This window comes from Nicotiana tabacum, chromosome 21, assembly GCF_000715075.1.
Source record: "Nicotiana tabacum cultivar K326 chromosome 21, ASM71507v2, whole genome shotgun sequence".
Taxonomy (NCBI): Eukaryota; Viridiplantae; Streptophyta; class Magnoliopsida; order Solanales; family Solanaceae; genus Nicotiana; species Nicotiana tabacum.
The window spans coordinates 31,293,323-31,305,628 of record NC_134100.1 but is presented as its reverse complement, the minus strand read 5'-3'; the positions used below and the strand labels follow the sequence as shown (position 1 = coordinate 31,305,628).

General features: G+C 33.4%; 2 protein-coding genes across 2 annotated transcripts; both read left to right on the top strand.

Moving 5' to 3' along the window:
* Positions 1–422: 422 nt before the first annotated feature.
* On the top strand, positions 423–4,789 carry LOC107764918 (patatin-like protein 3). Its single transcript, XM_016583501.2, has 6 exons — positions 423–755; positions 1,300–1,481; positions 1,666–1,849; positions 2,073–2,234; positions 3,251–3,550; positions 4,377–4,789. Exons 1-6 carry the CDS (start codon positions 570–572, stop codon positions 4,599–4,601), a joined length of 1,239 nt encoding a protein of 412 aa, XP_016438987.2. The 5' UTR covers positions 423–569; the 3' UTR covers positions 4,602–4,789.
* Positions 4,790–5,681: 892 nt separating this feature from the next.
* Positions 5,682–11,839, top strand: LOC107764919 (serine/threonine-protein kinase SAPK10-like). The gene is made up of 9 exons (XM_016583502.2): positions 5,682–5,978; positions 8,450–8,524; positions 8,606–8,707; positions 8,788–8,841; positions 8,941–9,033; positions 9,181–9,273; positions 10,014–10,118; positions 10,194–10,292; positions 11,217–11,839. The coding sequence occupies exons 1-9, from the start codon at positions 5,802–5,804 to the stop codon at positions 11,508–11,510; spliced, it is 1,092 nt and encodes a 363-aa protein (XP_016438988.2). The 5' UTR covers positions 5,682–5,801; the 3' UTR covers positions 11,511–11,839.
* The last annotated feature ends 467 nt before the right edge of the window (positions 11,840–12,306 follow it).

Sequence of the window (12,306 nt, the reverse complement as noted above, 5' to 3'; positions counted from 1 at the left end):
GACTAAGGTAATAAACTCGGCCAAAATATGAGATCCAACACACAATCTTATTATTATATTTGAGTCCGAGTTTACCCCTTACACTTCGGACAACCATCCATATATAGTCTGCTTTCATCTATCTTTCTTGAAAGAAAATTAAAAAAAGTATAGTCGAATTAAACTGCTTGATTCTAAAATTAATGATAAGTAAGTACTACTATTAGTTTCGATCAAGTTTACGATCTCCTCTGATGAAAGACTTCCATCCTGTCTGAGGTTCAAGTTAACCATTTTGAAAAAAGAGAAAAACTTTGTCACGTGAAGCCAATGAAGAGTAAATCACGGGTATGGAAGATATTTAAAATCAAGACGTACGACAAAAGATGATACTAAAATCATATGTGAAGGTCCCCATAAAGTTCATATTGCCACTCAAAGTCCAAACAAGAGACAAGTTTCATTGAAAACTGCATAGCCAAAGAACATGCCATTAATTTGCTGTATTTTTTCTTACTTTTCTTATATCTTTCAATAATAAGAAACATATCCTAAACTTCGACTCCACTATAGAACTTTGATAGTACATTATGGGGAGGTTAAATTTCTTAGTTTCACTAACTCTGTTAGTGACTCTTCAAGTTCTACAACCTCCAATATTTGTTTTTGCTGCTACCAAAGGAAAGAATTTTATAACAGTTTTGAGTATTGATGGAGGTGGAATCAGAGGCATTATTCCAGGAACCATTCTTGCCTTTCTTGAATCCAAGATTCAGGTACTTTATTAAGTACTCTAACTACTTTTCACCTCATTTTTGGTAAATAATGATGTTGGAATTTGGACTTACGTTATTTGGTTATTAATTAAAATACTAGTTGACCCAAGTTGTAAACAAAATATAAGGCCAATCATGACTTAATTATATGGGGAATAAAGATCCTACTTTAATTATGCGTGGAGGCTCATTAATCATTGGTCAGTGATAAGTAGATATTCTTTATGATTAGAGGCCAATCCTATGATCTTAGCATTCTCTGTTTTCTTAAATACGTGATTAAAGGGTATCGGTAACTATTGATGACCCATCCTCATCACTTCAGTTCTCCTGGCGTTGAACTAGCAATTGTTGGAAGTTGATATCAGGTTTTAATTTATCGCCAAATTTCTCAACAATATAATTCCTTAACCTTAACCCAAAAATTTATGTTGGTTTAATTAAATTTCTTACAAATTATTGCACAAAATTTAAACTTTAATAGATTAAAGTACATTAATTTTGTACTTTAATGGTCCTCAACATATTTATTTGGATTTCATAGGAGCTTGATGGACCAAATGCAAGGATTATAGACTATTTTGATGTGGTAGCAGGAACAAGCACAGGTGGATTAATTACTATTATGATCACAGCTCCAAACAGAGATAATCGCCCTTTATATGCAGCTAAAGATATTTCCAGCTTCTACATGGAACACTGCCCTCACATCTTTCCCGCAAGCCGGTAATGCTTTCGCCTCGAATTACTTATACATATGTAAAAAAATTATAACATAAATATAATACATCTTATCCAGTTTGATTCCGTTGATTCTAAATTTTGAATTCACCTCTGATTCTAATGATCACAGAACTAGCGGGCAACTTTTTATTTTATTTTTTTGACTATGTAAATATGTAATATGCAGCCGCAACAGCTTCGTGAATAGGATATTCAATTTTTTTGGAGGACCAAAGTACGATGGAAAGTACTTAAGATTATTGGTTGAATCAATATTAGGCAACCTTACTATGAAGCAGACATTGACTCATACAGTCATCCCTGCTTTTGATATTAAGCGCCTTCAACCAATTATCTTCACCACTGTTGATGTATGTTTCTTGATATCCAAATAAATTATTTTAGCGTGTTTGGTACGATAGACGTCAATTTTCATAAAAATTATTTTCTTGATTTCATAATCAAACATTTGGATATTTTTCACGAAAAGTATTTTCTTCTTAAATATAATCTTCGTCGTACCAAACATATATGATGTTTTAAATTTCTCCCTTGAGAACATAATGGATTATTGTTATTTGAATTTGTGTCTAGGCCAGAGCAAATGTGTCTAAGAATGTTTTATTATCAGACATCTCCCTCAGTACCTCCGCAGCACCCACCTTCTTTCCGGTACACTATTTTGAGAGCAGGGATGCTCAAGGGAGAATACGCAGATTTGATATGATTGATGGAGGTGTAGCTGCAAATAATCCAGTAAGTAGTCATTTACATATACTAACAGCATAAATAATTTTAGTTGCCATTTGGAAAAAATATTTAACGTACATACACTAAGGGATTGTTTGATAGGGGAACAAGTTATTTCGGAATTATAACGATTGGATTATAATGTAGGGATTAAATATTAACTAGATTATTTAATGGTCCAATATTTGGTTCATTGGACCAAATATGGGATACGCATGTGTTTGATGTATACTATTAAATTGGGGTAAACTTTTATTTTCAATTTTAATCTTGGATTCTTTAAAGGACTTTGGGGGAAGAGCCTTGGAGAAGGGCATTATTGTAATTAATCCCGAAATTAATATCACATCCTCAATGTACGATAGAATAATATACAACTGTGAGATTAATTAATCCCAAAATTGCTAATACCGAATTCAAAAATTCAATAAAATAATCTCACATTTAATCCAGGAATTATTAGCCCTTATCCTACGTACCAAACAACCCCTAACAGTATAAACTTATACTATCAATATCTTTATCATGTTTTAATCAGTATCTACCTTATTGTTTCATATGTTACTGATCTCTTTTTTTTTTTATTTTTTTTATGATTGGCTACGTATAATTATCGTTAGATGATCTACTAGTATAAATTTTAATTAACATTGTCAGTATGTTAGAAGTTAAATTTATGAAAAAAAATAGATACTCTGTTGTTCGAATTTATGTGACACTATTTATTTATTAGTCTGTTTTAGAAAGAATGACCCATGCTTTTTATACTCGAATAATAATTTAACTTTAAACTTTTTATTTTATCCTTAATGATATTCTTTTATAGCCACATAAATTTAATGGCATGCTTAAAGCTACAAGTTTCAAAAGACATATTTATCTGCTTAAGCTATGTGCCAATCAAACCACGCCACATAAGTTGGAACAGTGGAAGTATACATCAAATACTATGGAAAAGTTTTGAGTTATTGACCGTTTTCCGTGCTAATTAAATTGCACTATTCTTTAACTCTATTTGCAAGACCCAAATGGCAATTACACACATTTCAAAAGAAATCATGAGGGGCAAATTTCAGTATGAGGAGATGGAAACAATGGACAACAAGAAGATGTTGGTTCTATCATTAGGCACAGGTATTGGCAAGCACCAAGGGTATAACGCAGCCTCAGCTTCAAAATGGGGTTTACTTGGTTGGGTTTACAACAATGGTCAGACCCCAATATTGGATGTTTATAATGATGCAAGTGCTGATATGGTAGATATACATGTTTCAACTATGTTTCAGACACTTCGCAGTGAAAAGAATTACCTCAGAATTCAGGTATCAAGACTAGACTTTTTCTATAATTTGATCATTAATTATTTAACATAAAGACATTGCTAGTCATTGAACTAATGAGCTATTGCAGCAAAGTTGTAAAACTAAAAGTGTATAACATAAAAATAATATCAGATATCCTTTAGTTATATCAACTTCTTTATTTTATTCTGCTAATAAATTTTCTTGCTTCTAATCCAAATAGGATTATGAGATTGTGGAGTTATGGAACTAATTGCACGTGGATGTGAGTTTGATATGTTGATTATTTGACGATGCTTATTTGGCACTTAATCTTTTGTGAAGATTTAGTGGGCATTTGAACATAAGTATTGTGAAATTGTGGAAAAAGTGGAAAAAAAAAATTCAAGTGAAAATAGTATTTAAAAATTAGAGTTGTGCTTGGACATGAATATAATTTGGAGCTTTTTTTGAAGTTTTGTGAGTGATTTGAAGTAAAAATTTTGAAAACAGCTTTTTGGAGTTTTTCAAATTTTCAAAAAATTTTAAAATTCAACTTCAATTGAAATTTGAATTTTTCATGGCCAAAAACTGATTCCAGAAAAAAGTAAAAACATTTCGAAAAAAGTTTTTTTATGGCCAAACAAGCCCTTAGTTGTAATTTTGGTGTCGGGTTGATGAATTTCTGGTGATTTTCATTTAAGCGAAAGTGATATATAGTTGACATACTTTTTGGTTCCGAAATTTAATTTTATAATTTTTTACACGTTTAGTTTAATGACCATTCATGAAATTAGCCTTGTTATATACATGGCGGTCCCTAGACACACATCAATTCCTTAATGTTGAGTTTTTAATATTTGGTCAGGAGGATAATTTGATAGGGGATGCTGCATCAATGGATATAGCAACCACAAAAAATATGCAGAAACTGGTGCAGATTGGTAACAATCTATTGAAGAAGCCAGTGTCAAGGGTCAATTTGGAGACAGGCCAATATGAACCAGTTCAAGGGGAAGGCACAAATGAAGAAGCTCTAATCCATTTTGCTAAGTTGCTTTCACAAGAAAAGAAGCTTCGATACACCAACTGAAAAGTTTAAGTAGTACTATATATTTTAGGAAATTAAATGCTCAACGAACTTATCATACCACGACTAGTGAGACTTATAGTCTGTCTGTTTGACCAAATTTCTTTAGGGCAATTTTTTTTATTTTTTTATTTTTTTTTTGTAAAAATTATTTAAAAATAAATAAATTAAAACTTAAGATATTTGGCCAATTTTTTGGAAGGAAAAAAGTACTTTGGAAGAGGAGAAAAAATAATTTTTGAGAAGCAGAAAAAAGTAGCTTTGCACTAATATTATATTTCCTTGTTCATCTCGGACACGTTACTGAAGAAAAGATATGGAGAAATAGATTTCATCAAAATGTGCTGGAATTTGATTTTTTATTTATGAATTTCGGCATAATATACTAGAATTTATAATCTGCTGGAATTCTAACATAATATGTTGGAGTTTTATACACATGAGTTTCATAATCCAGCATATTATGTTGGAGTTTTACTGTATTACAGCTAAGGCTGTTTTTATCTAAATTTTATTTCTACATTAAAAAATGATTATTGTTCAATTATATTGCAAGCACTGATTATTTTTTAATTACCGATCTAAAAACTAGCTAGCACATGTGCTATAATTTGATTTTTTATTAAAAATGTTAGACCGGTCCAATAACTTAGAGTTGGGCTACTTCTTGCAAATTGGTGGACCGGAGCGAATTGTATTTACCTGCCAATTTCCTAATTTGGGTTCTAGCTATAGTAGGGCGACCACAATATAATCTTTTTTATTTATTGGGTTTTGGATAAACTTTTTTGTATATATTATATGAGTTTTTAATATAAATATAAAATTTAAGGGATTATAAGACCCCTACAAAATTTAGGTGTGCAATTGATAAATATCGCGAAGTTATATATATTATCCCATACTTGTTTATTGCAAGCTGCCTCTACCAATTTCAAACAGAATGCGAACACGTGACTAAAATCATCAGGTGTTTGTCGCAGTCAGCCAAAAGAATAAAAACAAACCACGTCGTTTCTAACGGCAGCCTAACAAAGTGACGCCGTTAGTGCCTTTTTTCCCCTCTCTTTACCTCCTTTCAACGTCAAATATAACTCCCCTGTCTCCTCTCTTCTTCTCCCCACAGTCCTCATACCAGAAAAAGCTGAGTTACAAAAAAGTGCTCATTTGTCTTCACTCACAGCTCCATATCCCTTGTTAGAAATGGATCGGGTTGAAATCGGTGTAATACCGGGCATGGATATGCCGATCATGCACGACTGTGATCGGTACGATTTTGTTGACGATATCGGGTCGGGTAATTTTAGAGTTGCGAGACTCATGAGAGATAAGCTAACTAAAGAGCTAGTTGCTGTAAAGTATATCGAAAGAGGCGATAAGGTTAGTTTCGTATTACGTACGAATTTTGCATTTGAGTTATATGTGACCTGTTTGTGTAATTTTGACCTATTATAACATGTCACTTGCAATTTATTAAAGTTTACCCATCAGTTACCTTTTAAGTCACTTGATTGTGTATATATTTTTTACATTATCATGGTACAAATTTTAAACTGAATTTTGAATTTAAGTTATATGCATGGATCGTGCAATGAATTTCTTACCACGTCAGTATAATATGTCATTTACCATTAAAGATTATACATCAATTCTATTGAATAAAGTTAGCTGCAATTATTTTTTAAGTGACTTGATTGTGTTTATAATTTTTATACCGTTGGTGCACAAAACTTAACTTCACTAATTTTGCATTGAGTTTAAGTTCTATGTACTGATGGTTATTTATTAGGTAATTACGTGTAATTTTCTTGATAAACATTAATTTGTAATCTAGTAAAAATGGAAACTAGCCTACTATCATATGTTAAAAAAATTCATTGATAGTGTAAAAGAATCTTTACATTGCCAGATGTCACTGCATTTAACTTAAACACTTTTGGATTTTTGGATTCTTGTAATTTGTGCAGTCAGCTTGATTTTGATGTTTCCATCTGTTTTTGGTGAGAATTTTTTTTTTGTTCTATTTGGACAGACAATTAATGTTGGTGATTCAAATTTTGCTTTTCCCCCCCTTTATTAACAAGACTTATCCAAGTTGCTAAACTTGATGTGGTTGTTTCCCTTTTTTGGGAGTTTTCCAAACTTTATGTTGGGGAGTTATGGAATTTAAGATATATGAATTGACACTTTTCTTGCACTATCCATAGTTTCCTACTTTTATATGTTACCAACTCAACAACAACAACAACAACGACCCAGTATAATCCCACAAGTGGGGTCTGAGGAGGGTAATATGTACGCAGACCTTACCCCTACCCCGAAGGGTAGAGAGGCATGTTACCAACTCACACCTACTATATTTAACAGATCTTTTTATGCATATAAGTTACCTTTTAAGAAGTTTGATAGAGTAAAAAAGTTTCACCCGAGGATTTTAAATTATATACACCGTCAACTTAGAATTTATCACCACCCCAACTTTGTTTGGGATTGAGGCATAGTTGTTATTGTTGTTTTATAAGTGCAGTTTAATCATTTAGAATTTTGAAGATTACTAATCTACTCTTACCATCTTAGACAGTTACCTATAGTTTGTTTTAAGTGATGTGATTGCTTAAAAGTTTTCTATACTCTCAGTATAGAAAAGTTAAACGCTAAATTAAACCATGCTTTTTCGGAGGATAAATATAATTAGTTTAAAAAATCTGTGTAGTTACCCTGATACCAATTCACTTTAATATAAACAACTATCTAGATGGTGTGAGAGATCTTTACACGGTAAGTATATAAAATCAAAGCCATTAATTGTAGTAGGATAAGCACAATGGGTTGACTGAAATCTTTTCATTGTTGTTTTTCTAGAAAACTATCAACATGGTTAATCTCAAGGGGCCGATTTGACTTCAGAGTTTGTTAGATACTAATTAGTTATAGTGCTAAAACCAAGCTAGGGGAAAACTTGTGCTTCATAAAAGTTTTTTGGCCTTGTTGAGCATAAATATAGTAAGTTTTTAAGAAATTCCATAATCTGTAGTTATGTCAGGTAGCAGGTATTCAGTGAAATAGTCGAGATACGTGCAAGTTGGTCCAGACACCATCTTTATCATGTCAGAAATTCATGCTTACAATAATTCCTGTCTAAAAAAAAGGCATGGCACTATAGTAAGATGAGTTTTATATGTGCTATTTTGGTTGCTTCATGAGTTAATATATATATTTATATATGATACACACGCACATGTATGTATAATAATATATTGCTTCAATATACTCATTTTAAGCAATGGCGTACCTCTATTTCGGCAGCGGATGCAGGTGTACATACTGCATGCGGTTAAAACTATATGGATATAGTTGAAAATTTTATAGAAGTGTACAATTTATACTAAATCCACACTCACTATCACAAAAGAGTAGCAGGTGCATTAGTATTTCATAACCACTAATTAAAGTCCTGAATCTGCCTCCAATTTCATGTATACAGCACCAGCTGGTCACCTGGGCAAGTGTTTGCTGTGAGTTCACCTAAACAAGTGGACATTCTCTTTTTCGACCCTCAGTCTCTTTAACCATCAACCATGTGTTTCACTTCAACTAAAAGAACCTCGTCAATAGTTCTGATTAACACAAGCAGTGCTCTATGTCTATCTGAATTATTCTCTGCTTAATCTGCATTCTGATAAATAACTGTGACAAAATAGTGATGTAAAGTGGTGCAAGAGTTGGCAGTTTGTATTTCAATTGAGTTATCCCTTGCTTTTGTTGTCCATGTGTAAGGTGGAAATTTATAACTGGTAATATCTTGCTCCATATGATAGCTGCTTTTTTCTCAATTCCCCCAACCATTGCAGATAGATAAAAACATTCAGCGGGAAATAATCAATCACCGGTCCCTACGGCATCCTAACATAGTTAGATTCAGAGAGGTTTGACATTTACTTCAATTTTAGATTCTAAATATAGGATATTATATATTGATGAATAATCTGCTTAAGATTTTACTCTAGGTTATTCTGACACCAACTCATCTTGCTATTGTGATGGAATATGCATCTGGCGGGGAGCTTTTTAAGAGAATTTGTAATGCAGTACGCTTCAGTGAGGATGAGGTTTTTAATCTGCTTACTGTACATCACTTTGCTTATAATTGAATGAGATTTTTGGGATTACTTAATATTGTGGCGTGCAGGCTCGGTTCTTTTTCCAGCAACTTATATCCGGGGTCAGCTACTGCCACTCAATGGTAATGAATCTTCATACACTCTCAATCCATTCTATATTTCAGACCTTGAGATGCATTGGATTGCTATTCAGCTTGTTTCTGTTGTATTTCATGGTGAAGCAAGTATGTCATCGGGACTTGAAGCTGGAAAATACATTGCTTGATGGAAGCCCTGCTCCTCGTTTGAAGATATGTGATTTTGGGTATTCCAAGGTACAATAACCCCCAATAATTACCCATACACGACCCGTGTACCTGGTTCAATTTTTATCTTGAAATCTGGATCTAGATTTCTAACACGTTCAATATAGATGGAAATGTAGAATCATAACTATTTTATCATTATTGCCACTTGTGCAGTCCTCTCTGTTGCATTCACAACCCAACTCAACAGTGGGAACTCCTGCTTATATTGCTCCAGAAGTTTTTCTAAGGAAAGAGTATGACGGCAAGGTAAATTAGTTTATTGCACAGTTTAACAGTAAGTCATAATTATCTTCCAGTATGAGCTAACTTCTAGATCATTATTCAACTGTAGAACCGGAAAAATCTCTCTACAAATTATATGAATCTGTCTTTCATCCTTGAAACGGTCTTTCGTTCTGAATGAATGTGTTAGTTAGTTGTAATGTGGAAAGTCAGTCAAGTTGAGCATTCATGCCTGAAAAGAAGGGGAAAGGTGTAGGTATATTTTTTCCAATGAACAGAGGTGCTGTGGGTTTTGATTAAGTTCTATATTCAAATAGTTGGGTTTCACGAAGCAGGGAAATATTATGTAGTATGAGGAGCTCAAAAATTATAAATTCAGGGACAGAACCGTCCTTTTCTATAGCATAAGCTCCTATTAAGTAGTTCGTGTTAGTGCCAACTTATTCTGAAACGGTGATACAATGTTATCCCACCAGCCAAAGTATATCATGAGAAATGGACCTTCTATGTGTGTGTGTGAGTGTATTTAAGGGATTTTGGCATGCTGATGAGGTGAAGGGGGAAGGAAGATTCCTGTATCCAACCTTGGGTGGTAGTCAGCTGAAATCAGATTGACATCAGTTCGTGGGTCAATAACAGTTTCATAGATGTTGATTCTTACTATATGTTAATTTGTTTCCGGTATGTTTAGTACTTATTTGGTCCATTTTAGGTCAACTTTAAGTTCAATTGGCAACATATCTCAATGATTCTTTATATTTCAGATTGCTGATGTTTGGTCATGTGGTGTTACATTATATGTGATGTTAGTGGGTGCATACCCGTTTGAAGATCCTGAGAACCCAAGGGATGTCAAGAAGACAATAAGCGTACTTCTCAAATCTTATGATAAATCTTTTACTATTTTTTTGTGTCACATATTTATCCCTTTTTCTGATACACAGAGAATCTTGAGCGTGCAATATTCTATTCCAGATCACATTGAGATATCTGAGGAATGTCGCCACTTAATGTCAAGGATTTTTGTCGCAAATCCTGAACAGGTTAGTGGTATTTTTAAGAATTCATGATACCATGTAAACTGCTTAGTGGTTTCCAGATTCAAGAGATTTTGGGTAGCTCTTATGGTGTTCTATTTGTTGTCATTTCATTAGGATTTCAATTAAGATCGGCTGCAGATTCATCTGTACTATGAATAATCAACAACTATGCTATTGATCTTGTTTATGTGAATTAGCCTTCTTCAATTAAATATGTCCCATCTCTCTTTTATTTCGCCTACTCAATTTGGTGAAGTTTAGACATTAGTTTTCCTTGTCTTTGGTACTGATAGGAACAAGTGATAGTCAGAAAGTTGGTTTGACAAGAAGAACATCATATCGCAACTTAAACTTTTAAAATGGCCAAATACATAGATAGCCCCTTAAAGTTGTCACGATTTTTTATTTAGACACCTCAACTCAGGCTATTACCTATTAGACACCTAAAGTAGGCTCAAAATGTGCCTATTGAACATCTTGTGCTGATGCGGCACAATGAGTGAATTTCACTTGGAGTTCAGCGCGTGATAACTAAAGTTTATTTTTTCTTTCATCTATTTTCCACCTCTCTTCTTTGTCGCCAAATTCATATTCCGTCAGGCAGCCTTTCTTTTTATCTGCTCTTTGCTAAAAGCACAAGTATGGCTTCAGAACCTAAAAACAACCGAAAATACCATAAACATGCATATGTAAATGTAATTAACCAACAGAACACACTCATCATCATATCTAATCAAAGAAAGATAAGGCTTGTCTGGTTGTAATTAAGAAAATACATAGCAAGTATCCGGTGGATTAGTCGAGGTCCACACAATCTAGTCCGGACACCTTCATTATTCAAAAAAAAAAAAAAAAGAAGGAGAAGGATAACACTTTTCTGATTGTAGTTATGATGTCTGCCTTACACATTTTCCTATTTTTGAACAGAGGATCACAATGCATGAAATCAGAAATCATGTATGGTTCTTGAAGAACCTTCCAGCTGATTTAATGGATGATATGATGATGAGTGACCACTTTGAAGAGCCTGACCAGCCCATGCAAAGCACAGATAAGATTATGCAAATAATCTCGGAGGCCACCGTGCCACCTGTGGGCTTGTATAATTTGGAAATGCTGGATGATGACTTAACTAACTTTGATTATGATTATGATTATGATTATGATTCTGATCCTGATATTGATATTGAGAGCAGCGGGGAGATGATTTATGCAAACTGAGTGATGCGATAATTGTAAAAATCTTATGTTTCAATTCTTGGAGAACTTTTGGGACTTGTTGGTATTTGAGTTTTGTAACTAGATATGTTTAAGCACGACTACGGGAGAGTGCTTGTAATGCTTGTATATAGTCGTTTGGTTGTAAATGGCTTTTAGCATGCTATAGAAGGAATTGGCTTTTATGTGGGAGAAGGATGCTGGTGGAAAACTGTTGGTTTTTATGCTCGACAGTGAAAATTCCAACAACTCTTGAAGTGTTATACAATGTAAGTTCTGTCAACTCTTGTACTTAGCTCTGCATTTGTAACAAATCATTACGATCTTTGTGGTTTTATGTTGAAATGCTTGTAACCTATATGGACTTGTGTATAACAATGTTGAAAAGCACTTCCCCTTCTCCTTTTAAAGATCTATGTATTTAAGTATTGTCCTGGTTGACATTGTCTTAGGTTTTCTAACTAGCATAGCCACTTTTTTAAAAAAATAAATAAAATATATATCATAAGCAACGACAGCATTTTCTAGTAAGAAGTTGCTACCGTGCAATACTTTTAGAACAGTATGCGCGAGAGTTGATTCAGACACAATTGTTATGTGTATAGTCCATTTTGTCGTTCATTTAATTCCTTGTCTCGTTCGTCGTCTGTGTAAGTTGTGGTCTTTCATGTTGTGTGGTTCCGAATTTAGGACAGACTCAAATAAAGTTGTTAAAAGCCACTGCTGATCACCTGTTTACATATATGGAGGATCATTTAATTGCTGAATTAGAAACCGCTGCACAGCTGCACTCTCAGTC